General features: G+C 48.4%; 2 protein-coding genes across 3 annotated transcripts; one reads left to right on the top strand and one right to left on the bottom strand.

Moving 5' to 3' along the window:
* Positions 1–891: 891 nt before the first annotated feature.
* Positions 892–8,738, bottom strand: CC1H1orf109 (chromosome C1 C1orf109 homolog). 2 transcript variants are annotated; one of them, XM_045476782.1, is made up of 5 exons: positions 8,634–8,732; positions 8,157–8,434; positions 6,122–6,301; positions 3,995–4,113; positions 892–3,836 (listed from the first exon to the last, which is right to left on the bottom strand). In XM_045476782.1, the coding sequence occupies exons 2-5, from the start codon at positions 8,429–8,431 to the stop codon at positions 3,799–3,801; spliced, it is 612 nt and encodes a 203-aa protein (XP_045332738.1). In that variant the 5' UTR covers positions 8,432–8,434; positions 8,634–8,732; the 3' UTR covers positions 892–3,798. The 2 variants fall into 2 exon arrangements, with proteins under 2 accessions (XP_045332738.1, XP_045332737.1); XM_045476781.1 differs by having other exon boundaries at positions 2,343–4,113; positions 8,634–8,738.
* A 324-nt stretch (positions 8,739–9,062) lies between these two features.
* Positions 9,063–24,041, top strand: CDCA8 (cell division cycle associated 8). The gene is made up of 11 exons (XM_045476780.1): positions 9,063–9,191; positions 9,351–9,473; positions 9,606–9,734; positions 12,243–12,283; positions 15,223–15,295; positions 17,271–17,353; positions 18,708–18,772; positions 19,347–19,442; positions 20,568–20,694; positions 21,464–21,550; positions 22,685–24,041. The coding sequence occupies exons 2-11, from the start codon at positions 9,377–9,379 to the stop codon at positions 22,727–22,729; spliced, it is 843 nt and encodes a 280-aa protein (XP_045332736.1). The 5' UTR covers positions 9,063–9,191; positions 9,351–9,376; the 3' UTR covers positions 22,730–24,041.
* Positions 24,042–24,327: the final 286 nt, after the last annotated feature.

Consider the following 24,327-nt stretch of genomic DNA (forward strand, 5'->3'; position numbering starts at 1 on the left):
TAGGTCCTGTAAGGACCTATACCGTCATCTCCATTACACAAACGAACAAACTGTAGAGGAGAGAGAATTTCCCCAAGACTAGCTGGTGAGAGGCTGAGCTGAGACTTGAACCCAGGTCTGGGTCACTCACGATTCAGCACACTTTCCCAAGTGTATTATCTTCCTCTCCTCCCCGAGCTTGTTCCTCTAGATGCACGCCCTCCCAGGCGAATGTGCAGAGAGAGAAGGGACCGACAACAACTCAGCACTCGGACAGCTGGGGATGGTACCTGGCTCCTATCATCCACACTGAAGTCAGACAATGAAGTCACCATGCAATCTGGACACTCTTCGGGCAGGGCAGAAGTCCTCTTCAGAGCCTAGGATGATCCCACCGGCTTTGAAAAACCCCTTCTCCACCATGAGAATTTTGAGGTCAAATTCTAAATGTGGATGCGGTAGAGACAGGAAAGAAAGAATCCTAAATTCTTCATTTCATCCCAACAGATTGTCTCATTGACAGGGAAGGGGTTCTGACCCCCAAGTCTATTTCCCCAACTAAAGGAAACAGAAAAGAGCTCCCATCTAATATCTCAACCCCTATGCTATGGCATGCTTAAGGAGGGATCACTGGAAGCATTCCTGCTATGAGTCTGCTTAGTTTAGAAGTTAAATAGGAGTCCAGTAAAAATACCAACAGACTTCTTTCTTTATTGGGGGTGAGCCGGTGCAGTGGGATTAGCTAGTTGAAAAATTCCAGGGAAAACAGGCATAATGAACGGGGGTGGGAGTACAGGAAGGTGGTGGAAACCCGTAAGACACTAAGACTTTGAAAACAACCTAAATGTCCGTCGGTAAGGGGCTACTTAAATAAACTATGGTATACCCAAACAACAGAAAAATATGCAACTATTCTAGAAAAAATTAAGGAAGCTCTTTATGTATTCACATAGAATGATCTTCGAGATACAGTAATTGGGGCAAGGGGGAGAGGTGCAAAGCTGAGTACACAGTATACTACAGTTTGTACAAAATTTGGGAGAAAACAAAAAAACCCATTTGCTCGTTATATTAGTTATCTATTGCTATGCGACAAATTACCCCAAAACTTAATGGTTTAAAACGAACGTTTATTATGTTTCCATGGGTCAGGAATCCGGCCACAGCTCAGCTGGTTGCCTTTGTCTTAGGTCCTCATGAAGTTGTAGTCGAGCTGTTAGCTGGGGCTGTGGTCTCACCAGAAGGCTTAAGTCACAGGGGCGCAGGGGTTCTGCTTCCAAGCTCAGTCACGCGATTGCTGGCAGGCATCGGTCTCTCACACAAGCTCTCCACAGGGCCGACTTGGAACACTGCAGCTGACTTCTCCCAGCGTTGAGGGATCCAAGAGGGAGTGATGGACCAAGATGGAGGCTGCAGTCTTAACAGCTAGTTTCAGAACGAACACCCCACCGCTCCCATAGAATCTAGGGCGCTGCCCCCCACCAGACCTACAAAATTAGGGTCTAAATTTTAACAAGAGCCCAGTGATTTCTATACACGTTAAAGCTTGAGAAACACTGGTTTAAATCTTTTCCTGGTTGAACCGTAAACCTTTCTAGGGATCTCTTTCATCTGTCTCCAGAGCACATCATAAGGCCTGACACCCAAATGTCTTTTAAGTTTTATTTATGATTATTAACGTATGTGATAGATTTTTTAAATTCCTGGGAGAACGTCTACCATATTGTTAAAAACAGTAGACACTGTGCATTTTCACTTTCTGTAATACTTCAATCTTCTACAGTGAGAATGTACAATCTTTGTAAGTAGAAATACATGAAGATTTGGAAAAACAAAAGATATAATACATTCCTAAAATTGTATATGAGAGGTACCCTGGTGTATATTGTGTTGAGCTATTTTTAGAGATACGAAAGTGAAAAGATGGCTAAAATAGTTTTTTTTTGAGTTTATCTAGGGACACTTGGGTGGCTCAGTCAGTTAAGCATCTGACTTCAGCTCAGGTCATGATCTCGTAGTCTGTGAGTTCGAGCCCCACATCGGGCTCTGTGCTGACAGCTCAGAGCCTGGAGCCTGCTTCAGATTCTGTGTCTCCCTCTCTCTGTGCCTCTCCCCAGCTCATGCTCTTCCTCTCAAAAATAAATAAAAATTAAAAATTTTTAAAAATAATAAAAAAGTTTATCTAAAAAAATAATAATTAAAAAAATAAAAAGTTTATTTAACAGTATATATCAATGATGCCACATTTGTGGGTTTTTTTTTAATTTGTGGATATGGACACAGAAAGAGCCATATATCAAAATATCTCTGATGGAGTTTGTGTTTCATACGTTTCTACATTTAAAATTTTTCCTACAATTTTCCTCTGATTTTTTAAAAAGCATATAGATCACTTTTGTAGTAAAAAAAAAAAAAAAAAAAAAAAAGTCATCTTCATTTTAAAAATATCTACACTCTTTATTAAGCCTCTCTACATCCAGTGACCCAGATTTTCCCACAGCCTAGGAAGCTGACAGGTCTGGAAGTACCCAACCATTTCACAGATGAAGGCACTGGGCTTCAGAAATAACGCTGATGGCCTGATTCTGGGCGCTCTTCTCCCACCGTGCAGCTACTCCAAGATCAGAGGGATGTGGAAAATCAGGTGCCAGCTTTGGTCAGAAAAAAACCCCCATCATTTTAGCAGTCTTACTATGCCCAGTTACTTAACTCTCAGACAGGGAACAGAGGAACACCATCGAAGACAAAGCACTGAGAATGATTCACGCTGCACCACCTCCCCCTGGTGGCGGACTCCGGAAACTGAATGACGACGAGGAGCTAAAGCAGCTGGACAATGATAGACAGACGACTCTGACTTATGAGTTTTCAAACTTTACGATGGTGCAAAAGCAATACGTGTCCACCGGAAACCGTACTTCAGATTTTGAATTTGGATCTTTTCTCGGACTGGCAATACGCGGTCCGATCCTCTCTTGTGACACCGGGTGACAGCAGCGAGCCCCAGCTTACGGTCAGCCCCAAGTTCACAAGGGTGCACAACTTACACAGCCACTCCGTGCCCATACCACCCTTCTGTTTTGCAATCAATTACACGAGATATTCAACACTTTATGGTACAACAGGCTTGGTATTCAATGATTTTACCCAACTGTCGGCTAATGTGAGTGTTCAGGGCACATTTAAGGCAGGCTAGGCTGAGCTATGACATTTGGTAGGGTAGGTAGGTGTATTAAATGCATTTTTGACTCACGATATTTTCAACTTACATGATGACATTATCAAGATGTAACACCATTATAGGTCGAGGAAGATCTGTACTGTCTTCCATCAATATCACCCTTATTTCTTTAAATCATCAAGAAGAATCATCTTGCGTCAGGGAATCAGGTACTGATACAAATACACAGAACAGGGCTGGGTGTCAACCAAGCTCAGACCAAGCCCTTTGGATGATGCTCAGAGGGATGCCACTCTCTCCCCCGTCCTTTCCTTCCCTACCACATCTGTGGCTGTGGCTCCTGCCCCCAGTGTTCTCTTGCACTGCCTTTCCTGCATTCTCTCTGCCTCCATCATCCATTCCGGAGCCTAGAAAAGGGCAAGGGGCGTCCACGTACTTTCAACCATGACAGAGCAGGGGGAGGCCGCAACATTAGAAACATCTAACACAACCCTCCCAAGGGCTACTCCTCCGGCCCCAGGCACTAATCTCTCAAGTACGTTAGGTTACAATACTGACATTTCTTTAGAAATACCAGAATGCACCAGTATCAGCCTTCAACCGTGTCTCACTAGTATGCTGATAAACACACCACTTCCTTACTCTTCCAAGAAGAAGGAAACATTCAATAGGGTATCTGGAATAGGAAGAGAGAAAAACTGTGGCATATCACCTCTTCAGGGAACGTAAAACATCATATTTATAAAAATATGGAGGCATTGCAAGGGCATCTCTGTAAGACAGAGAGACACAGAGAAAGAAAGCAGACATGAAGGCATAAATGAAAACCAGTACCTTGTACAAGGGTTTGGTGTTCATCTTCTGAAATCCGGTCCCAGGCCTTGGGCAAAGCTTGGATGTTGGCCAAGTCTCCCCACTGGATGGAGGACAGGAGGCACTTTCTCTTCAGGTAACTTCCGGGAAGTTAAGGACTGCTCAAAAAGACAACGAAATATGCTGAAGGGAAAAATACCCTGGGGAGAGCTACGAGAAGCTAGAAGGGTAAGGGGTAGCTCTCTCGCACTCACCTATGTCACACATCTTTGCTGAGCACCTCTTCACTCACAGTGCTACAGGGCCAGAGGGATGAAACATCACCCCAACAATCTAGGATCTCACCACGCTGAGCAGAAAAACCAGAAAGTAGAAAGGGAGAATCTCAGAGATACAAAAGAGGAAACTCTGTGGTGGTTCAGAAGTTGAGTGACGAGTCCCTCCCATTTGGAGGGCCTCAGGAAGATTCCATCTGGCAAGAAAAGCATAAGGTGCAGAAGTGAGGAAGCATGGAATGGTTTCAGGGCCGAGTAAATCCTCCAATCTGGCCGGCTGGAACACGCGCAGCAGTCAGAAAGGTGGCCGAGAAGGCAGGCTGAGCCAGAATACAAAGAGCACCGAAGACCCACATGGGGATTCTGGAAGCTGTCGAAAACTCCTCCATAAGCAACAGGCAGAACAAAGATGTCTTCAGGCTACTGTTGAGGTCCCTAGCCGGAGCAGGCTTAGAGGGAAAGAAGGCAGAGACAGAGAAACCTGTCAAGAAGCTGCACAGATCAAGGGGCCTCACGAGAGGCAAGAGACTATGGAAGAGGCAGTGCAGATAGAGAAGAAAAATACAAGAAGCGCCAAGAAAAAGGAATCAAAACACCTGACAGGCGGCCGTGTGGACGTTGGGAGAAGAGTACCTGGCACATAGTCAGCGCTCAGTAACACTGGCTGCGGCTACTGCTCCCCCGCCTAGGCTGTCCCACTGCCTCCACAGCTGCCACCGCCACAGCTGCCACCAATGCAGTGAAAAACGAAAGAGAGAGGGAGAGGGGGAAGGGGCTGCTGGAGTTCCCACACAATGATCACACAGGGTTGATCCTACACCTGGAGGGAAAGGGGACTGAGTGTGGCGGCGGGACCGAGGAGCTTGTGCTCCCAGGAGCGACCCGGCTGGAGGCAGCTGCAGGAAGCTGAACATCAAGGCTGGAAATGAGAATGAAGGGCGAATTGGGGAGTTACTCAAATGAAGGCAGAAACTGAAGCCAGAGCGGAGATGCGGGATTCAGGCAAGACTTATGAGAGGGGCGCCTGAGTGGCTCAGTCAGTGAAGCGGCCGACTTCGGCTCAGGTTGTGAACTCATGGTTCAAGAGTTCGAGCCCCGCATTGGGCTCTGTGCTGACAGCAAGGAGCTTGGGGCCTCCTTTCGGGTTCTGTGTCTCCCTCTCTCTCTGCCCCTCCCCTGCTCACACTCCGTCTCTCAAAAATAAATAAACATTAGGAAAAAAAAAAAAAAAAAAAGAATTGAGAGAAAAGGGCCAGAACTCCAATGAACTGGTGGTATTCCTGCAGCTCCCCTGGCTCCACACCACCCCAAGTCTTTCCTCCGAACTCAGCCAGGTGATACTGTGAGAAAACACAGGCTGATTATGTTATCCTTCTTCTCAAAACCTTCTAACAGCTTTCCACCTCACTCTGAGCAAAAGCCAAAATCCTTTCAAAGACCTCCAGGGCCCTATGAGGTCCAGCCCCATCTCTCTGACCGTGTCTCCTGTTAGGCTCCCCGTCCTCATCCGCTCTAGCCCTGCTGGCTTCCGCACTATCTCATGAACATGTCAGGCATGCTCTCCCCCACAGGGCCTTTGCACTTGCGGTTTCTTCTACCTGGGACACGCTTCCCCCAAATATCACATGGCTCTCTCCTTCTCTCTCGTTAGGTCTTTTCTTAAATGCCACTAACCCAGTGAGCCCTCTCCTGCCCACCCTATTTCAAGTCAGGACTCAATGCTCATCCCTTACTTGCCCTGCTTTACTCTTCTCTAAGTTCAGAGATCAAAGAGAACTGACTGACCCATACTACGTAGTGGTATAATCTCACGAAAACTGAAAGACTTCCTGAAGCAGCTCTGGACGCTGCCTGAAACATGTGCAAAGGATACGAATTTCGATAATGTCTCTCAATATCTTGCAACCATTCCAACATGTCAGCTACCGAAGGGCTCACAACCGAAGCCTGGAGGACACCGTCCATGCCAATCGTGTCTGCATGCTGCTCATAGGTCTGAAGCACTCGCTCCACGTGGCTGCTGACGGTGTCACGCACCTTGAGGAGGACGGTTCTGGGGGAAAAGAAGTCTCGTATTAGGCAATATCATGAGAAAGGCCTAAGGCAGGGTTCCTCAACCTCAGCACACTCACGTTTTGGCCTGGATGGTTCTTTGTGGTGGGGAGGTCGCCCTGTGTATTTTAGGACGTTGGGCAGCATCTTTGGCCTGCACCCACTAGATGACAGGAGCAAACCATGCCCCCACCCTCCCCGAGCTATGACGATCAGTAATGTCTCCAGGTATTGCCAAATGTCCCAATGGGAAAAATTGCTCCGGAGGCACAGACTACTGTGGATCCTCGGAAAGTTACTTATTCTCAATCACATATAAAAATAGTCTGTCTTGCTCACTGCACACCCTAAGTACCTAGAACACGGACACTGGTGCACACAATGACAAACACTTGTTCAATGGATGAATGAGCGGAACGGGTTCTTATGAGGACTAAGTGCAATAATGCATATAAAATGCCCAGTAGGAAAGTGCCCACCTTATGGTAAATATTTTTATCATTCCACTGGTGACTCCAAGGGACCAGCCACCAAGAAGAAGGCTACAACTTCCAAAAGGACAAAGAATTCCCTAACCTAGAACTGGGGCTTTCAAAACGTGTGGCCTTGACTCACAGTTAAAAAACAGACTTAGGGGCGCCTGGGTGGCTCAGTCGGTTAAGTGTCCGACTTCAGCTCAGGTCATGAACCATGGGTTCGAGCCCTGCGTCAGGCTCTGTGCTCACACCTCAGAGCCTGGAGCCTGCTTCAGATTCTGTGCCTCCCTCTCCCTCTGCCCGTCACCTGCTTGCTCACTCGCTCTTTCTCTCTCTCAAAAATAAATAAAACATTTAAAAATTAAAAAAAAAAAGAAGGCCAAAAAAAAAAAAAATAGACTTAAAGTAACAGCCCAATCCTCACAAATATGTCAACAACTGAAATAAAAGTACCTTAGAATATACCACAACATAATTTAATTGACTGATGGTCTATCTCTTCTAATCAACTAAGAAACTAAGTCTGGTTCATTGCGGTATTCCGAGCACCTTGCACTCGGCATCCCGTAAAGGCTTCGTGAATGTATTTTGTACAAATGAATACAAAGAAGGGCCCCATCTTTGACCATTTCCAAGTAGTCTATGGCACAGACTGTATACACTAGAACCTTCTCTTGCTCTAGTCAAGGAATGGCCTACGTGCCCTGCCTCTTGTCTATCCTCAATACTTAGAACTCTTAGAGGGTCTCCCGTTCGGCATACTAAGAGTTTAGAGATGTGCTATGCTTGGCACAGAGACATCAACGTATAGCAGAACAGAGTGGCAGCGGACCACTCTGGCCTTGACGTCAGGTAAACTTGAGTTAGATCCCAGCTTTACCATTTACGAGTTGTGTGACCACAGGCAATCTGATGGAGCCTCGGTTTCCTCACCAGCAAAATGGGATGAAGTGAGGTTAAGTTAGAGATGCTGAAAAGATTTTATGAGATAATACCAGGGCAAAACCCTTGCCTCTTAGCACCTCTGAAGTTTAAAGTACAATTCCTCACTGCTTTTTACAAAACAACTGTAGAGGGGGGCTAATAAGCTTTCTCCATGGCTTTTCTCTTCTCCTTTTGTAACTTCTCCTAAGGCCACCCCTGCCATGCCTTACGGGGCAATGGAAATGCCATAAAATGACTTTCTGACAAGAGGTCCCGTTGCGCAACAAATGGGGCGGAGGGTTGGAAGGAGGGAAAGGTTGAACAGAGGAGGGAAGGTTGGGACACCTCCAAATATCATACTCTCAAGTAAGGGAGAAAACTCTCTTCTGATACTGGCCACTTATTAAAGACCAAGTTTTCCCATTTTTCCGCCAAGGAGCGGCATTGAACTCTTACAGCCTCTCCTCTAACTTGTCCAAGACAGTGTCGCCAGCCCACAGCTGCTTGCGCCTCAGCCGCTCCTTTAAGTCTGGGAAAGCCCGAAGTGGTGGCACGTCCTCAAACCGCAGATTCTGGGCCGCCTGCAGCTGCTCTGCCAGGTTGCTGAGGGACAGCAGGAGGGGCTGGCAGTCCCTTAGCGCGCTCTGCCACAGGCCCTGCTGCTCCTCCACCACCGGGAAGCACTGCTTCAGGGCCTCCTGCACCGCAAGCAGAGGTTGGTCTTGGGTCATCTTCTGCCGAGAACAAAAGCAGAAAGAAAAGAAAAGAAAAGAAAAAAACCAACAACAGCATTAGGGCCGCAAGTGGGCGGGAGAAGTACCGGGTCCAGGAGTGATTCTCGTGTTCAAGTGAGGTTCAGCTAAGCCAGGGTCTCCTCGCGGGGGGCTGTCCATCCCTTCCGACAGGAAGTCCTGGCGCGCGGCGCTGTCTTACCTTCAGAGGGGCTCTCGGAGGCCGGGCCCTCGTCTCCCACCTCCGGAAGGGTGTACGCTCTACCCGTCGGAGGAGGTGCGTCCGCGGCTAAGGCAGTCTCCGCGGTTTCAGACCGCGGATTCCGCAGGCCGGAGGGCTCTCTCCAAACGCGCGCTTCCCGAGCCAGAATCTTGTCTCCTTTCCTCGAAGCTGCCTTTCCGTAAACCAGCGAGAAAACTGAAAGCTAACACCGTCAAACTTTGAGGACCCGCCAGGGCTGCCCCCAAGCGCCCGCAGTCTCGCTGCGCATGCCCCTGCGAGGCTGCTTAGTCGCGAACGTATGTCGCCGCCGCAATGCCTTCTGGGTGTTGTAGTCCTACATGTGGACGGGAGGCCTGGTCGCGGAGCTTCCTTGTGATTGGATGTTGTGGGACCCACCTAAGACGGCGGCTTCTCATTCGTCAGTCTGTGGCAGTTTGAATTTGGTGGCGGCGGTCGCACGTCCGGATAGCCACGGAGCCGCTCCCTCCTTTCAGCTGCAGCAGCGAGGTTTTTCTCAGCCCATATCGCGACCCGCAGGTACGTGCCTCGCGACTCCTTTATGCTCGGGCCTCCAAGGACAGGGCCTCCTACCAGCCCTACCTGTAGGGCGCCCTCCCGCCTTCTCCCGCTCCTCCGCAGCCCCCGTACTTTCCCTCCCTGATCTCGGCCGCTGACCCCCTGTGGCTGCGTCCCCAGCTCCCCGCAGCCTCCACCCGAGCGCCATGGCTCCGGCTAGGAAGGGCGGCAGTCGGGTCGCCAAGACCAACTCGTTACGGAGCCGGAAGCTCGCCTCCTTTCTTAGGGACTTCGACCGTGAAGGTAAGGGGCGGCGCCCGGGTCGTTGCCGCTACCCCGGGGCGATCGCGGGGGCCCGGCGGGCTTGGGGTCCGGGCAGCACGGGTTCCGGGCCGCGTTCGTGACCCGTGTTCTGTTGGCTCTGCCCTCTCGCAGTGCAAATCCGATCCAAGCAAATTCAGTCAGACAGGCAGAACCTCCTCAAGGAGATGGATAACCTGTACAACATCGAGATCCTGAGGCTCCCCAAGGTGCTGCGCGAGATGAACTGGCTCGACTACTTTGGTAAGAGCTGCTGGTTTCCCCCGGCCTCGGCCCGGGCGCCTCTGTGGTCACCTGAGTGAGGTCTTCCCCGATCGCTTTCGGAAATTGCAGTCCTACCGCTCCCCCCGCCCTCTTATCTCCCTTCCTTGCTTCATTTTCCTGCGTAGTACTTAACATCGTCAACCCCTGCAGGTAGGCGGACGTCCTTTCTAGGAGACCGGATAGTAAATATTTTAGGCTTTCTGGGCCAGAGGGTTCTCTATGGCAGCTACTCAACGCAAGCTGTTAACAGTTACGAAACAGCTGTAATGAATGGGCATGTATGTGTTCCAGGAAAATGTACTTATGGACACACCAAAATGTGAATTTTGCATGAATTTCACGTGTCACAGAACACTCTCTTTCCTAAAATATTTTATCCCGTCATCTAAAAATGAATAAATGAGTAACTCGGTTTGTTACCAGAGCTCGAGGGGAGGATAACCCCAAGCAGTGCGTTCCGTATCTTGTGGAAACTGTCAGTTTAAAAACTGAGCAAATCGGGGCGCCTGGGTGGCTCAGTCGGTTAAGCGTCCGACTTCGGCTCAGGTCACGATCTGGCGGTATGTGAGTTCGAGCCCCGCGTCCGGCTCTGGGCTGACCGCTCAGAGCCTGGAGCCCGTTTCAGATTCTGTGTCTCCCTCTCTCTCTGACCCTCCCCCGTTCATACTCGGTCTCTCTCTGTCTCAAAAATAAGTAAACGTTAAAAAAAAAAACAAAACAAAACAAAACAAAACTGAGCAAATCAACTTGGGAAGTGCACGCACTAGAGTTTTTTCTGCCCAGAGAAAAATCGCATCCTGTTCACTCCCTTGTTAAATGTCCAAGGAAATGCAAGAGGCTGTCCTTTCTGCTGGGACACCCTTACTTTTCCTATTATCCTTATTATCACCCATTGTGTAGCCTCCTTCCTGACTAGAAATGCATGTTCTGTTCAAATAGTAGATATTTAATGACCCTTTGGCTTGCCCTTTGTTTGCACATGTCTACAAATATTCACGGAGCATGTCTCTGTCACGATGCTAGGTGCTGAGAATGCTTTGGGAAATAAAACAGACTTTGTCCCTTACCCTCAGGAGCTTACAAGTTAGCAGAGGAGAATCATTTTTTAAAATGCACATGTGATTGTATAATTAAAATTATAAGTATCACAAAAGAGAGTAGTGGTCAGTAGGCACATTTAGAGAGGGCTTCCTGTGCCAGACAGGCATTGTACTGAGTGTATTACATATGTTAACTAATTTTATCTTCATAACAAATGTGTTACTTGTTAATATTGCCTCTGTTTTATAGGTGACAAAATAAAGTGCAGAGATGTTCGTTACTTTGCTCAAGGGCTCATAAACTAGTTAGTAGCAGAGTGTAGTTAAACCCAGGCATTCTGGTTCAAAGCCTGAATCCTTTTCTTTTTTCTGTTAAAAAAATTGGTGGGGGGGGGGGCACCTGGGTGGCTCAGTCAGTTAAGCGTCCGACTTCGGCTCAGGTCATGATCTCGTGGTTGTGAGTTCGAGCCCTGCATCGGGCTCTGTGCTGACAGCCGAGAGCCTGGAGCCTTCTTCAGATTCTGTGTCTCCCTCTCTCTCTCTGCCCCTCCCCTGCTCACGCTCTGTCTCTCAGAAATAAATGTAAAAAAAAAAAAAAATTTTTTTTTTTAATTTTTTTTAATGTTTATTCAGTTTTTTGAGAGAGAGAGTGAGCATGAGCAGGAGAGGGACAGACAGAGAGGGAAATACAGAATCTGAAGCAGGCTCCAGGCTCTGAGCTGTCAGCACAGCGCATGATGCAGGGTTAAAACTCACGAACCGCGAGATCATGACCTGAGCCGAAGTCCGGACGCTTAACCGACTGAGCCACCCAGGGGCCTCAGGCACCTCCAAAGCTTGAATTCTTAACGGTTCTATAGGACACTATGAAAGTTTCTAGAAGGAGGATTACCTCTACTTTATTCTACATCTAAATCTTGCACAGACCTCTTCCTTCAACATACATTGGCTACATACTTATTCTATGTCATATTTTTTGCCAGAAACTGTCCTCAAGGAATTCAGTTCAAAGCAGGGTGGACCCTTAAACAGCTCTGAGTAGTTGTTGGGTATGATGAGAATGAGCAACGAGCTCAGCACTTTGCAGCAATCTGTTGTGACAGAAAAATAAACAGAGTTTTGGATTTGAACTGAGTTTTGAAAGATGAATTAGAAATGTGTCAGGCACAGTGGAGTATTTCTGGTAGAAGAAATAGTACCAAGGCAGTGAGTCATAAGAGGCAGAGGCACATTTGGAAAATAAGAACTTTGGGGTGGTGGAACGTGGAATATGTTACGAGGGGGCCAGTCTAATGTGGAGAAAAATTAAAACTCGTTTGTGAATGTCCTTGATGTTGAACCAAGGGCTTTTAATCTGGTCCGGTTTTAGACAGATAACTGGTTATATCAGGGAAGATGGTGTATCATTAAAATCCGATAGTAACTAAATAAAATGTTCTTTTTAAAGCCCTTGGAGGAAACAAACAGGCCCTGGAAGAGGCAGCAACAGTAAGTGTTGTCCTATTTTGGAACTGTGGTTAGTTTTTAAGTTTAATCCAGTCACAAAATCCAACCAGTGAGTGCTTACTGTGGAAGAGGTTTCATAGGGGATCTGTTTTGTTTATGCCAACTGAAAAATTATGGTTATCCAATGTTGAGTCCATAAGGCCCAAATAGTTTCAAGTGCTACAAAAGGAGGCAGTTCTTTTTGGCAGCCCTGCCCTGACCTCCGCAGGCAAAGTAGAAGCCTCAACTCCAAGTTTCTTTAAGCCCCTGGGCCATTACCTAATGACCTGGCCTGCTAGGTGTCAAGGAGACTCCTGCTCAGTAAGACTCGTGTCATACTGTAGAAGCTATGCTCTTATTTGGGACTTTCAGGTTTCCTCACTCCCTCTCACCTCCTTCATCCCAGCATCACTATCAGGACTGAAGACAGTAAGATGGGGAAGCAAAATAATTTAGATCTTAAATCTGCACTGTTTAGTACAATAGCCACCAGCCACAGGTAGTTATTTTAATCAATTAAAATTAATAAAATTAAGACTTCAGTCCCTCAGACACACTAGTCACATTTCAGATGTTCAGTAGCCACATATGACTAGTGGCTCCGTATTGGTAGCTCAGAAATAGAGCATTTCTATCCTTGCAGAAAGTTCTGTTGTACAGTGTTGGGAACTAGTCCATAAATGGGCTTCACAGAGACCCTGAGCACTCTAAAATCATACATAAACAATGTGTGTATATACATGCATTGGTAGTATATCTGGGGAGAATATGTATTACAACCTTTATCAGATTTGCAAAGTGAACCCAAAAATCTACATCCTTCTGTGCACTGATCAGAATCCCTTGGATTAGAAAGGACCTGACTATAAAGGGTATATAGTAGCATTGAATAGCAGATCTCCACTGGCCTCAGAAGTTGAAGGTATTTCAGAGCCAGTTATTCAGTCAGAAAAAAGCTAGAGAGTTCGGGGGTGAATATTATAGGAGAGGAGTGGAGATAACTGAAAAAATCAAGAGCTCGTAAAACGTTCTCAGTCCTGGTTTTTTCTTTGTGCTATGTTCCCCCCATCTGCACACCCAGATCTAATGTATCAAAAGACTTAACCTCTGAGATGAATTATACTCATTAGCTAATGCATCACCCTCTTTTTAATTAATCAGACATACAGAACTACAAATCAGAGAGCTTCTAATGTTACATGAAATAGCCAGTGTCATCATACCAAGTCAAAAGCAATTGTAGCCTTAGCTAATATGATTTGAAAACTCAGGGAAGAAATGATACTTTGGTACAAAAGCTCATAATTATTAGGTATGTGGGGGGGGGGGTCTCCTGAGACTATTTCCAGGAAGACCCACAGGGCTTGGCATATAGTCATTCTCATGGCCATGATTTATTATAGTGCGAAGATACAAAGGGAAATCAACAAAGGGAAAAGGTACATGGGCCAAAGTCCGGAAGAAACCAGGCGCAAGCCCTCAAGAGTCCTCTCCCAGTGGAGTCACATGAGACACCTTAATTTAACACATGTATAATATCTACCAGAAAAGCATATTGGAGACTCCATGCCCAGAGTTTTTATTGGGGGCTGGTCACATAGCCATCTTCTGCCTAGCACATACCAAAATTCCAGACTTCCAGAAGGAAAGCAGCTATGCAACATAAGTCATGGTGTTTGTACAAAGCTTAGGCCCAGAGGAGCCATTCTTACCAGGGATGGTGGGAACCCTGAAATCCAAGTTCTCATGCAAGCCACCAGCCAGCCACGCAAACAGGCCTTCCTATGGGTAGCAGTCTTGGGCCTGTTAACTCTTCTGCATGGTAGGTGATCAGTGGCCTGCCGCCACTGATACCTTCATAACATGCCAGTTGTTTCTAGGGATGGCAGATAGTTGGCCACTACTTTCTATTCCATTAGCCATTTCAGACATCACTAATCTCCTACAGTGCTGTTTCTTACTAAGATTGGACAGTCTCAGAATCCTTCTTTGAGCACTCCACAGATTTGCCACCCATCTGGAGATGAAGCCAGCGTCATCCCTAGTCTGTAACAACTCTTCTGATATTTACACGTGCCCTACAAGGAAAGGTATAGGATCATGCCTGCTCGTGGCTGTTTTCATCCTTATAGGTAGTTACCACTGGGAACACTTAATTAGAATGTCGGTGACTTTTTGAAGGGCTCAGGAGTACAACAGAAAACCTTATCAACCCTCTAGATTTTAAAAAATCAAGAGAGAGAGAAGTCTAATACAGCACCGAGTTAGAGAATGTGAATCATCAGGATCTTGTATTGTTTGCCAGTGGGACGTAATCAAGTGTGACTTCTTTGAAACATGATTTGGCATAATATCAAGGCTGAACATTTGTGTACCCACAACCCTCCAGTGCCCTATCCCCGAGGGTACAGCCAAGAGAAAATTTGAACATGTGCATCAGACACACATAGAAGATAGTTCAGAGTAGCAGTGCTGGTAATGGCAAAAGACTGTTGACAAGAGATTGGACAAATTCATTCTGGTAGAGTCACACAGTGGGCTATTACATGGCCATGAAAACTAACTACAAACAGTGGTCAAAAATGAGACCAAGTAAAATATTATTTCAGCACATATACATTTGTAAAAACTTACATGCGCTTTCTTTTAAGCAAATGAAAGGATAGTGGTTACCTCTGGGGAATGACAGGAAACTGGTCACCTCTGAGGGGAGACAAGGATATAGAACAAGGCAGAATACAGAGCTGGAAGCAAGGTACCAGCAATGTGTTAGGTCTTAGGTGGTACAGTGCATTTATGGGAATTCACCATATCTGTTATAACTAGTATGTAACAATCTTTGTATGTATCAAATAATATGTTTTTTTAATTGTTTCGAGTCTTAAAATACTCCTCGTAGTTGATGGAATATGCCTGGTGTTTTCTGGCTGTGTTTGTCACAGGCTGACCTGGATATCACAGAAATAAACAAACTAACAGCAGAAGCTATTCAGACACCCTTGAAATCTGCCAAAAGTGAGTACTTTTCAAAACCCTTTGTTGAACTGAAAGAGTGGAGGCTCGGGTGGTTGGCTGGTTGCTCAGAGAGGCCTCAGGGGTAAAGCCTCTTCCCTCTAATGCCCAGTCTTCCGTCTTATAAATCCGATAACATGATTTTGGCCGCCGCATTGAGTTGATTGTATGCAGGACTGATAGGAGCAGACTCCCAGTGATGTGGCAGTGTCAGTGAGAGTGGAAGGAGCGGGAAAGCTGTGTGGGGACCTTGGCCGCCTGCTGGGGGCTGGCTCCCCCAGTTAAACAGGTTGGCGGGACTGAGAGGCCTTACGGGACAAGGTAAGGCCAGCCAAGGAGCTCCTGTGTGACCAGAAAGGTTAAGAGAATTGCAGAAGGACCGGTGTCCCATTGCGTCATCCCACATTCCTGGATTCAGGGACCTGCTTTGTGAAATCATCTCACACACACCTAGAGAGAGGCTGTCCTGGAGGGACAACAGGTTGTGGTTAGTGAGCATGGACTCAGGACACATTGGGCTCTGTCATGGATTTTAAGTCACTGTCATTAAGCTTTCATAGCTCAGTGCATCCAAATCTTGTGAGGGTAGGCCTGACCCATGGCCTGGATTTGGGGCTGCCCGCCAGCGCACTCTCCCTGCTGGGTAGGGCCAGAAACACCGTCCGGTTCTTAGTCCATCTTGCTTTCCATCTTGGCCTTGTAGGGTGTGGGGGGCAGGAGATTTTCACTTCGCCGGTGTCACGTTCCAGTGCTGCCTTGGTGAGATTATGACATAATTGGACTGGGGTACTCCTAGAGTTCCTCACCTGCACATTGACAATCTGTTAGGTCACTCTGGGTTATCTCTACACTTAGGTTAATACTAGTTTCTCTTCTGAGTTCCACCAGTTTTGCTTATGTGGTTGGGGAGGGGAGGGGTCTTTTGATTTCACCCCTGGGAGCCAAACACACCAGGACGAATGTCATCCAACAGTAAAGATTTTTTTTTTTTTGTGCTCCCTTGACCATTGGACTTTGACTACATTGTGCTGCTTCCAAAAAAAAAAAAAAAGAAAGATAAATATATTGTTTAATGTGTCAGAAAATAAAAAGCTGTCTAGTCTCATCCCCTGCCCCTCATGATTAGATGCGTGAATTTTCTCTGGGGAATCCCTGCTCAAGATTGTCTGGCTCGTGGTTGTACGTATTTAGCAGTGACACTACTATCACTAAGCAGCTGCAATGCTTAGAAAGTTTTTTCTAATCTATGTAAATAATATTTGATTGTAATAAACAATACTTCTGACATGGGTCCAGTACTGTCCAAAAGGCTTTTACATTGATTCATTCCACAGACACTTAGTAAACACAGGCACAATTCTAGAGTTTGGGGGTACAGGGAGTAACAAAGACCCTCCTCTTGTGGAGCACATTCCAGGTCTCATAATACCCCTAGGAAGTGATTATTCCCTTTTGTAGATGAGGAAACTGAGGCTCCACACTAAAAGCCCCATGACTTGGTTAGTGCTAAGACCAGGCCTCAAGCTCAAGTCTGGCTGACCCCAGCATCTGTGCTCTTACCAGAATGCTGGGCATCATGTGGGCTTTTTTAACCAGTCTGGTGAGTTTCCTCTGTCTAAACCTTCTTTTTAAAAAAAGTCATCTTGTATATTCAAAGTCTTTTTCTTAATTACAACCTCAGATTGCATAAGTTTCATTTCCTATAAGAAACATGAATACATGATAGGATGCTTGGGTGGCTCAGTCGGTTAAGTGTCTGACTTGAGCTCAGGTCATGATCTCGCGGTTGGTGAGTTCGAGTTCTGCATTGGGCTCTGTGCTGACAGCTCAGAGCCTGGAGCCTTTCTCGGACTCTCTGTCTCCCTCTCTCTGCCTCTCTTTCTCAAAAATAAACATTAAAAAAAAAAAAAAAAACACATGAAAACATTAAAGTTTATTCCTATGAGAAATATCACTTTGTTAAAACTGTTTCTTATAGCACGAAAGATAATAAAAGTGGATGAAATGATAGTGGAAGAGGAAGAAGAAGAAAATAAAAATAAGAATCTTCAAACTGCAAGAGTAAGTAGGCACTCAGGTTTGAGGCTGGGAGAGGACAGGAGACAAATACATAATATCCTTTTGCCCCACCCCCACCTGCCAGAGTTCAGTTTAGTAGAGAAGATCCCACTTAAATGGCTAAAAACAAAAGCAATCATAGATGTGTGTATAAGGTACATAGAACATAGAAGAGGAAGCTATCAAAGCTATTACCTCGCTGGTTAGGATACACCAGGCCTTTAAAGGTGAGGGAGATTTCACTAGCTGGAAAAGAAAGGGAAGGGAAGTCCACAAGGAGATAGGAAAGTTGCATTTAAGGAACAGGAAGCAGTTTGGGATGGCAAGGATGTATGCTGTGAGGGTGATCTGCATAGAGTAGGGCCAGACAACGAATGGCCTTGTGTACCAGGCTTGGAAGTTTCCATTCCACCAGGTTGGTCATTTCAGATTGGTATTTCAGAACAATATGCAGGGTAAATGGGAGAGGGGAAAAACTGGAGACAAGGAACCCAGTTGGGAGGCCATTGTAATTCTTAAACGGAGGCACCGAGCCTTTAAAAAGAGAAGGACGGTTTTGACATAATGTTTTAAAAGGGAGAATGAGCTTGGTGGAGGAAGGGAGGAAGCAGGGATGATCAAATGGTTTCTAGCTCAGGCAGCCATCATGGGTGGAAGGTGGGATATGGGAGGAAGAGCGGTGAAGGGGAGCAGCCACTGTCCCAGTTTTTGTTCCACACTTATCCGACATTTCAGCCTGGCGCTCAGGGAGCAGTAGGAGGTTGTGAGACCCACTGTCTCCCATTGTGGCTGTTAGTGAGGTTGTGCAGGGAAGGTGTGGAGAGGGGGCTGAGGATGGGCACTTGGAGGGATGCTAGAAAGGACCTCATGAGGCAGCCTGCACAGGGACAGCCAGAGAAATGGGGAAGGTGGGGTGGAGGACAGGGATGGACAGAATTGTCAGAAGGTAAGGAGTGATCCTTGTCAGGTGCCCCTGAGGACTTGGGAGGGGTGAGGACTGCCGAGGGTTCCTTAGATTGGGCACCTGGGACCGCCTGAGTGACCTTCACAGCAGCACTTAATGGCAGAGTGACAGGGAGGTGAGGGGATGGAGAGGGTGCAAGCCAGGCCAAGTCAGTTCAAAAGAGATTTCCCTTTAATCTTGGTCAAAACCCTCTGCTTTGAAGACCCAGGCCTTAGTTGGTCAGTTTTGTTCTGTATTACCTAAGGCAACTTGATTCTGGGAGCAGACCTCATATTCGGTGTTAGTTTCCTTTTCCAGAGCTGGTTCCCCCTCCCCTACTTTTCTTACCCCTCCCTTACCTTTGCCCCTTTGGGGGCTTTTTATAATCACAGTTTCATTTGATTGTGAATCCAGGTCAAAAGGTGTCCTCCGTCCAAGAAGAGAACCCAGTCCGTACAAGGAAAAGGCAAAAGCAAAAGGTAATGGGTTTTCCAAACTTCATTGTGTGTTTTGGTTTTACTGGGGAGACCCACTCAGCATGGCAGAAATCGGGGGTGAAAGGGCTCTCGTGGCCTGTGCTCCAGTGGAACTTGAGTCTCCAAGCTGGAGGGGCTTCTAGAAATGAACTGACCCAGCACATTTCTCCAGTTCCGCCCATGTTCTCTGTCCTCCCCCACTTTTTTGGTTCGTTTGTTTTCATGCCTCCAGCTGCCGAGCTCTAGCCAAGAGGCCTACCAGGGGCTGAGAGGGTGCCTCCTTCCTCTTGTCCCGTTAGCCTGAGAAGTCGGATTCTGGAGGCTGGCCGCTCGGCTTCAGAGCGCTGGCTCCGCCCTAGTTGGCTGTGTGATCTCGGCCAAGTTGTGCGACTCAGTGTGCTGGAGTCTGCATCCGTACGCAAGGATAACAGCCGTGTTTCCCGGGTTGTTGGGGAGCTTCACGAATGAGCATGTGTGAGGTGCTCGGGACAGTACCCGACATGATCGGGGCCTTCTGCGTGTGACCTGCCACGCTGCTGCTGTCACTGCGCACCTCATGGCCACTTCTTACCTGCAGGTCCAGCCACTGTAACACTGTCACCCCAGCTGGGGGCCGGTTGGAGTTGTCTATGGTGAAACCAACTCCAGGCTTGACACCCAAGTTTGACTCAAGGTGAGTGATGGGAGCGGTGCCTGCGTCTGGCTGGGAGCCCACCAGTTAACATCAGTCAGCAAAGAAGGGTGTGTGAGAAAACACTCGACTCCTCGGCCTGGCAAAGCGCTCTTGGAGGAGGGCAGCCGTCTCGGCTTCCAAGTGTTTGCCCCTCCCCTGGGTGCAGGTTAGCTGATTTCAGCGACAGAATGACTCTTTGACGAGAGGGAGGAGGACATTCTGCCTCTGATGACTAGGAAGCCTCTGGTGATTCTTGGTCTTTTCTGATTCTGACCAGGCAACGTAGTTTTTAAAACTGGGTAGGTACTCTCCTATACCCTTGGTAAGAGTGACAGTGGACACCACGTCACATCGGGAGACCAACGTAACCCAGGCTCTAAGCCAGTGTCTTCCAGCGGGCCGGTCAACTGGACAGGCAGTGCCGTCTCACCATTAAAGTGGATGTGCGTGTGCCGATGTGACAGCTTCATGATCACGGGCGTCTCCAAGCACGTGGCAGAACAGCGTGTCCTAGACGATCCCATTTGTTTTTATATACATAGAACGTTTCTGGAAGACATAAGGAATTGAGAGTAGGGATCTCTGGGGTGAGGAGAGGGAGGAAGCCTTCTACTTTTAATTCCCACTCTTGAACTGGTTTTCACATGAGCGTATAGCAGAGGACATGTAGAGAAAAACAGGTAGCAGAATTTTAACTGTCTCGAGAAGGTTAGGTTGGGAATTCATATGATGTAGTCTCTGGATCCTCCTTTTTTGACCCCAGAAAACTCTTCTTGATGGAAGCACTTAGCCACTCTTGGAAATGCATTAACCATAGTTTATTTCTGGCTTTGTGGCTGGATGGATGACTGGCATCCATACAGAGCTTTGGACCTGAGATTTCCGTGGGTAAGAACTGACTTTGGCTAGATGTATGTTTGATAATTACAGCCTCCCTTCTCCAGCTGTGTTTAGTCATTACTGTTTAAAAAGACATTTTTTTCCCCTAAATTTAGAACTCGCCTTCTTAGAAATGTGGGATTTGAAAACTACAGCTTGAGGCCAGATGGGGGCTGCAAGGGTTCACAGCGCCTCATGTCATTCAATCTGCCAAGCCATCTTGACGGGGATCTTCCCACTTTGTAGGGTCTTCAAGACCCCAGGCCTGCGCACTCCAGCAGCCAGAGAGCGGATCTACAATATCTCCATGAATGGCAGCCCTCTTGCCGACAGCAAAGAGATTTTCCTCACGGTGCCAGTGGGCGGTGGAGAGGTGAGTGTCTCCGAGGGATGCCGGGCCACCACGCTGCTCGCTCAGCCCTTCTGTCCTGGGCCCATCACCCACTTCTCACCCCCACAGTCCGTGGGGTGGCATGGATCCCGATCTCCACATCTCTGCAGGACTCAGAACCCAGTTTTCTCGCCCAGGTTAGAGGCCCAGGCTGGGATCCTTGCCCGGCTCCATGTTCCTATTTGTTCCTCAGCTAACATTTGCCCAGCTGCCTTGTGGCAGGCCCAAGGTGTAGAAGACATGATCCCCGCTCTCAAGAAGCTGTTCAGTAGTCAAGATAGGTTCACCGTCAAGAACAGGATTATGTGATGTGTGCAACACGGGAGGTTATTAAAGGGAACGCAGAGGAAGGCACCGTTGGGGTATGTGCTTAGTCTAGAAAGGGGACCAGGAGCTGTGTCTTCCACTCTGTATAACTCTGAGGGGTTCTGAAGCAGGCTGATACCCGTTTCTCTGGGTTGAATAGAGGAAGTTGCTGACCTCGGCTCCTCGGAGGGAAGGAAGGTGTATCTCAGATGTGTCTGTAGGGCATTTCTAAGCTAAAGTACATGCCCTTTATTCCCCGGGTGGTCCAGCCAAGGTCCAGTGATAAGCACTGATGTCACTGACGCCTCAAGGCACTCCTTGCCACTCCCCCCACCCCCCACCAAGTGTGGAGTATCACGGGCACCTCTGGGGCACACTAAGGCACTGGGTGGAGGGCCCTGCCCTAGGGGACATGGAGGTTGAAGCCATTTTGCCCTCCACACAGAGCATGCGATTATTGGCCAGTGACTTGCAGAGGATGGACATCGCACAGCTGGACCCAGAGGCCTTGGGAAACATTAAGAAACTCTCCGTGAGTCTCGTGACCCTCCGCGCACAAGATGCCGCCAACGGCGTTCTTAGTTTAGCTGTACTTGGGACTGTCTTTTGGGGGCTGGGCTTCATCTTTAGCACCCTGTTGTCCTCTTTCCCCCAGGGGATTATAACCGTAATCCTACTTCCCTAGCTGCAATTCTGTCCCTAAATTGAGGTTGACCTTCAGTCCACCCCAGAGTGCCTGCCACAAAAGTTCCACAACAGAATCAAAATTCTGCGTCATTCAGGCAGTTGGTGTCAGTGTGTGAGGGCAGACTGACTGCCGGAACAGAAACCTCCTAGAGGGAGGGAGGGGCTTGTTCCAAGGGGTCCCACGGAGTCCAAGAAAACGCCGAACAGCCAGGCCTCCGGAGCAGTGGGACCCTCCTTGACAGGAGTTTATGGAGGTGCACCTGTTCCTGGAGCGTCTCTGTCTTTGAGGCCCACGCACCCACTTCTCTGACATTTCCTCATTCCTCCCTTGGCAGATCATCTTCTCCACAGGGCTCTCGGTTCCGGGCTGTGTCCTCCTTCAGTACTGGCTTGCGTGTGGCTTCAGGCAGCCGCAACTCTGACTTCACTAATGCCCGGCACTGACTGTCCGGCTTCTGGCCTCCGCTTACGTTCTCGGAAGGGCGTTGAATTGGCTCAGCCTTGGTCAGATGGGCCTCCGTGGTCCAGTCAGCGTGGTCTCCGGGGGTGGATGGGAGCACTTGGTGCGAACACGGCTGCCCTAGGCGCCCCCCTACTGGGGGGGGTCTGTGAAGGGTACCTCCAGGGAGGGGGGCAAGGGCGGAGCTGCTTTCCCAGCCCGGTCCTGTGGAACGAGGGCCCCGTGCTGGGATCCCACACGTACCCAGCTACCCGAACCTAGTGACATCCGTCCCCTAGCTGTGCCTGCAGCACTACTGTCTCATCTGAGGTCTTGTTTTACTGCTTTGTTCAGCTGAGGAATGGAGGTCCAGGACAGGTAATTCGTTAGTTCGTGATATGAGTAGAGAACGGAGGGCTGAGATTCACTCAGACCTGCTGACCCCAAGTCCGGTGCCACCCGAGGAGACTCTGAAGGGGCCAACAGGCAAGCGTGGCCGGTGCCGTGTTCGCTCAACGACCCGCCTCCTTTCCTTTGTAGAGCCGCCTTGCCCAGATCTGCAACAGCATACGGACTCACAAATGAGGCTGCTGTTTCAAGAAGCCAAACTTGACAGGATGGACCTTCAACAGGCACTTCTGGGACCCTGAAGAGACTTCTTCCCTTCAGGCTTATTGTTTGTTGGAGCGTGAAGTTCCAGAGCAGGGAGTGGTGTTCCTCTGGGAGAATTTGGGAAGCGGGGGAGACGCGCTGCTCCCCCATCGGTTAGATAAAGCTTTGCTCTTCACACCTCCCAACCCAACTGCCTCCCGCATCCGTGCAGTCGAAACTTCCTGTCATTCTCCTGGCAGAATTCTCCTTCCTGCTCTGAGCTGCCACCTTCTGCCTCCTGTAACCCAGCATCCTCTCTGCCCCACCCCTATCCCAGTGGAGGTGGCGTGAGAGCAGCTCATGTTCCCAGGAAGACCGCCTGCTCCCCCTCGTCGGAGAACCCTCTGCTCGAGGCTGGGAATTTTAAGCTCAGGGAAGCGTGAGCTCTGGGCCATGGGAGGACAGATCCGGAAAGCTGGGAGGAACTGTACAGATGGGAACAGGACAGCAGGACGGGATGTATCCTGGCAGTAACCACAGCAGAGCACATCTCACCCCGGCCCCCATCCCTGCTTTCTCCTGTGGTGGATACTAAATGGGCCTTCAGGATCTTCTACCCACTGTGCCCAGTAGGCTTTTCCAAGCCGACTTGTGGAACAGTGTTTTGTATTTATCCCTTTACCGAAGACCAAAAATTGGTTTGGAGGCAGCTTCCATGTCTGGCTTCTCTACCTCCCTAGTTGGTAGGAATTTGGCTAAGACAATCCTAGGGCTTAGCTTAGTCTAGGGTTTTTATGGGACCGGCTGCAGAGGAACCGTCTCCAAGCTCTCTCTAGTCCAGTTGTCCCTGCCAGGTTCACAGACTTTGCAGGGACTGCTTCCTCTTACGGGGTTCATTGGGGGGCAGGTGTAACTTGCCTGGTGGCCTCACTCCCCATGTTTAGCCTGTCCTCCGGGCATTGACTAATCAGAGTCAGCACCAAGATCCCTGTGCTCCAGCCAGCACCTCCGCCCCAAAGAATCATGAGATGTGGTCCAAAACTAGGGGAGCTGAGAGTTCCCTCCCCGGGCTCAAGGGCACTGGGATCTCACGTGTGGCTCTGTGTTCTACCTGGTGTTACTTTGCTGCGTGGCCCTCCTAGCGATCCAGTCCTGTTGCAGCTGTATTCCTTTAAGTTGTTTTATTCTCCCTTTCCCGAGACTGTGCATATTGTGTTCCTGAGCAATGGCATCCCTAAGCTGTTCTAATTCGAGCTACTGAAAGTTACCTGTTTTCAATAAATTGTGGGTTTGTTTTTAATCAGTATTCAGCCTGCCTATCATCTCCAAGCTGTGCTGTTTGGACTAGAGACTGTTTGGGAGCTGAAGCTATCGAGCGGGGGTCCTCGAACAGCTGCTTTCCTCAGAAGCTGCGGAAACCCATCCTTAACGCACAATCTGACGTCTGAAGAAGGGGCCCTGACCCCAGCATCCAGGGCATAGCTGACCCACCCCGAGCAGGTTTCCCCCAACACCTTTGTTCCATGAGCAAGAAATTGACATCCGGGAGGACAGAATCCAGGGTATCTGTAGTTTGCCAGTAGTGTCAGAGC

This window comes from Leopardus geoffroyi, chromosome C1 (assembly GCF_018350155.1).
Source record: "Leopardus geoffroyi isolate Oge1 chromosome C1, O.geoffroyi_Oge1_pat1.0, whole genome shotgun sequence".
Taxonomy (NCBI): domain Eukaryota; kingdom Metazoa; phylum Chordata; class Mammalia; order Carnivora; family Felidae; genus Leopardus; species Leopardus geoffroyi.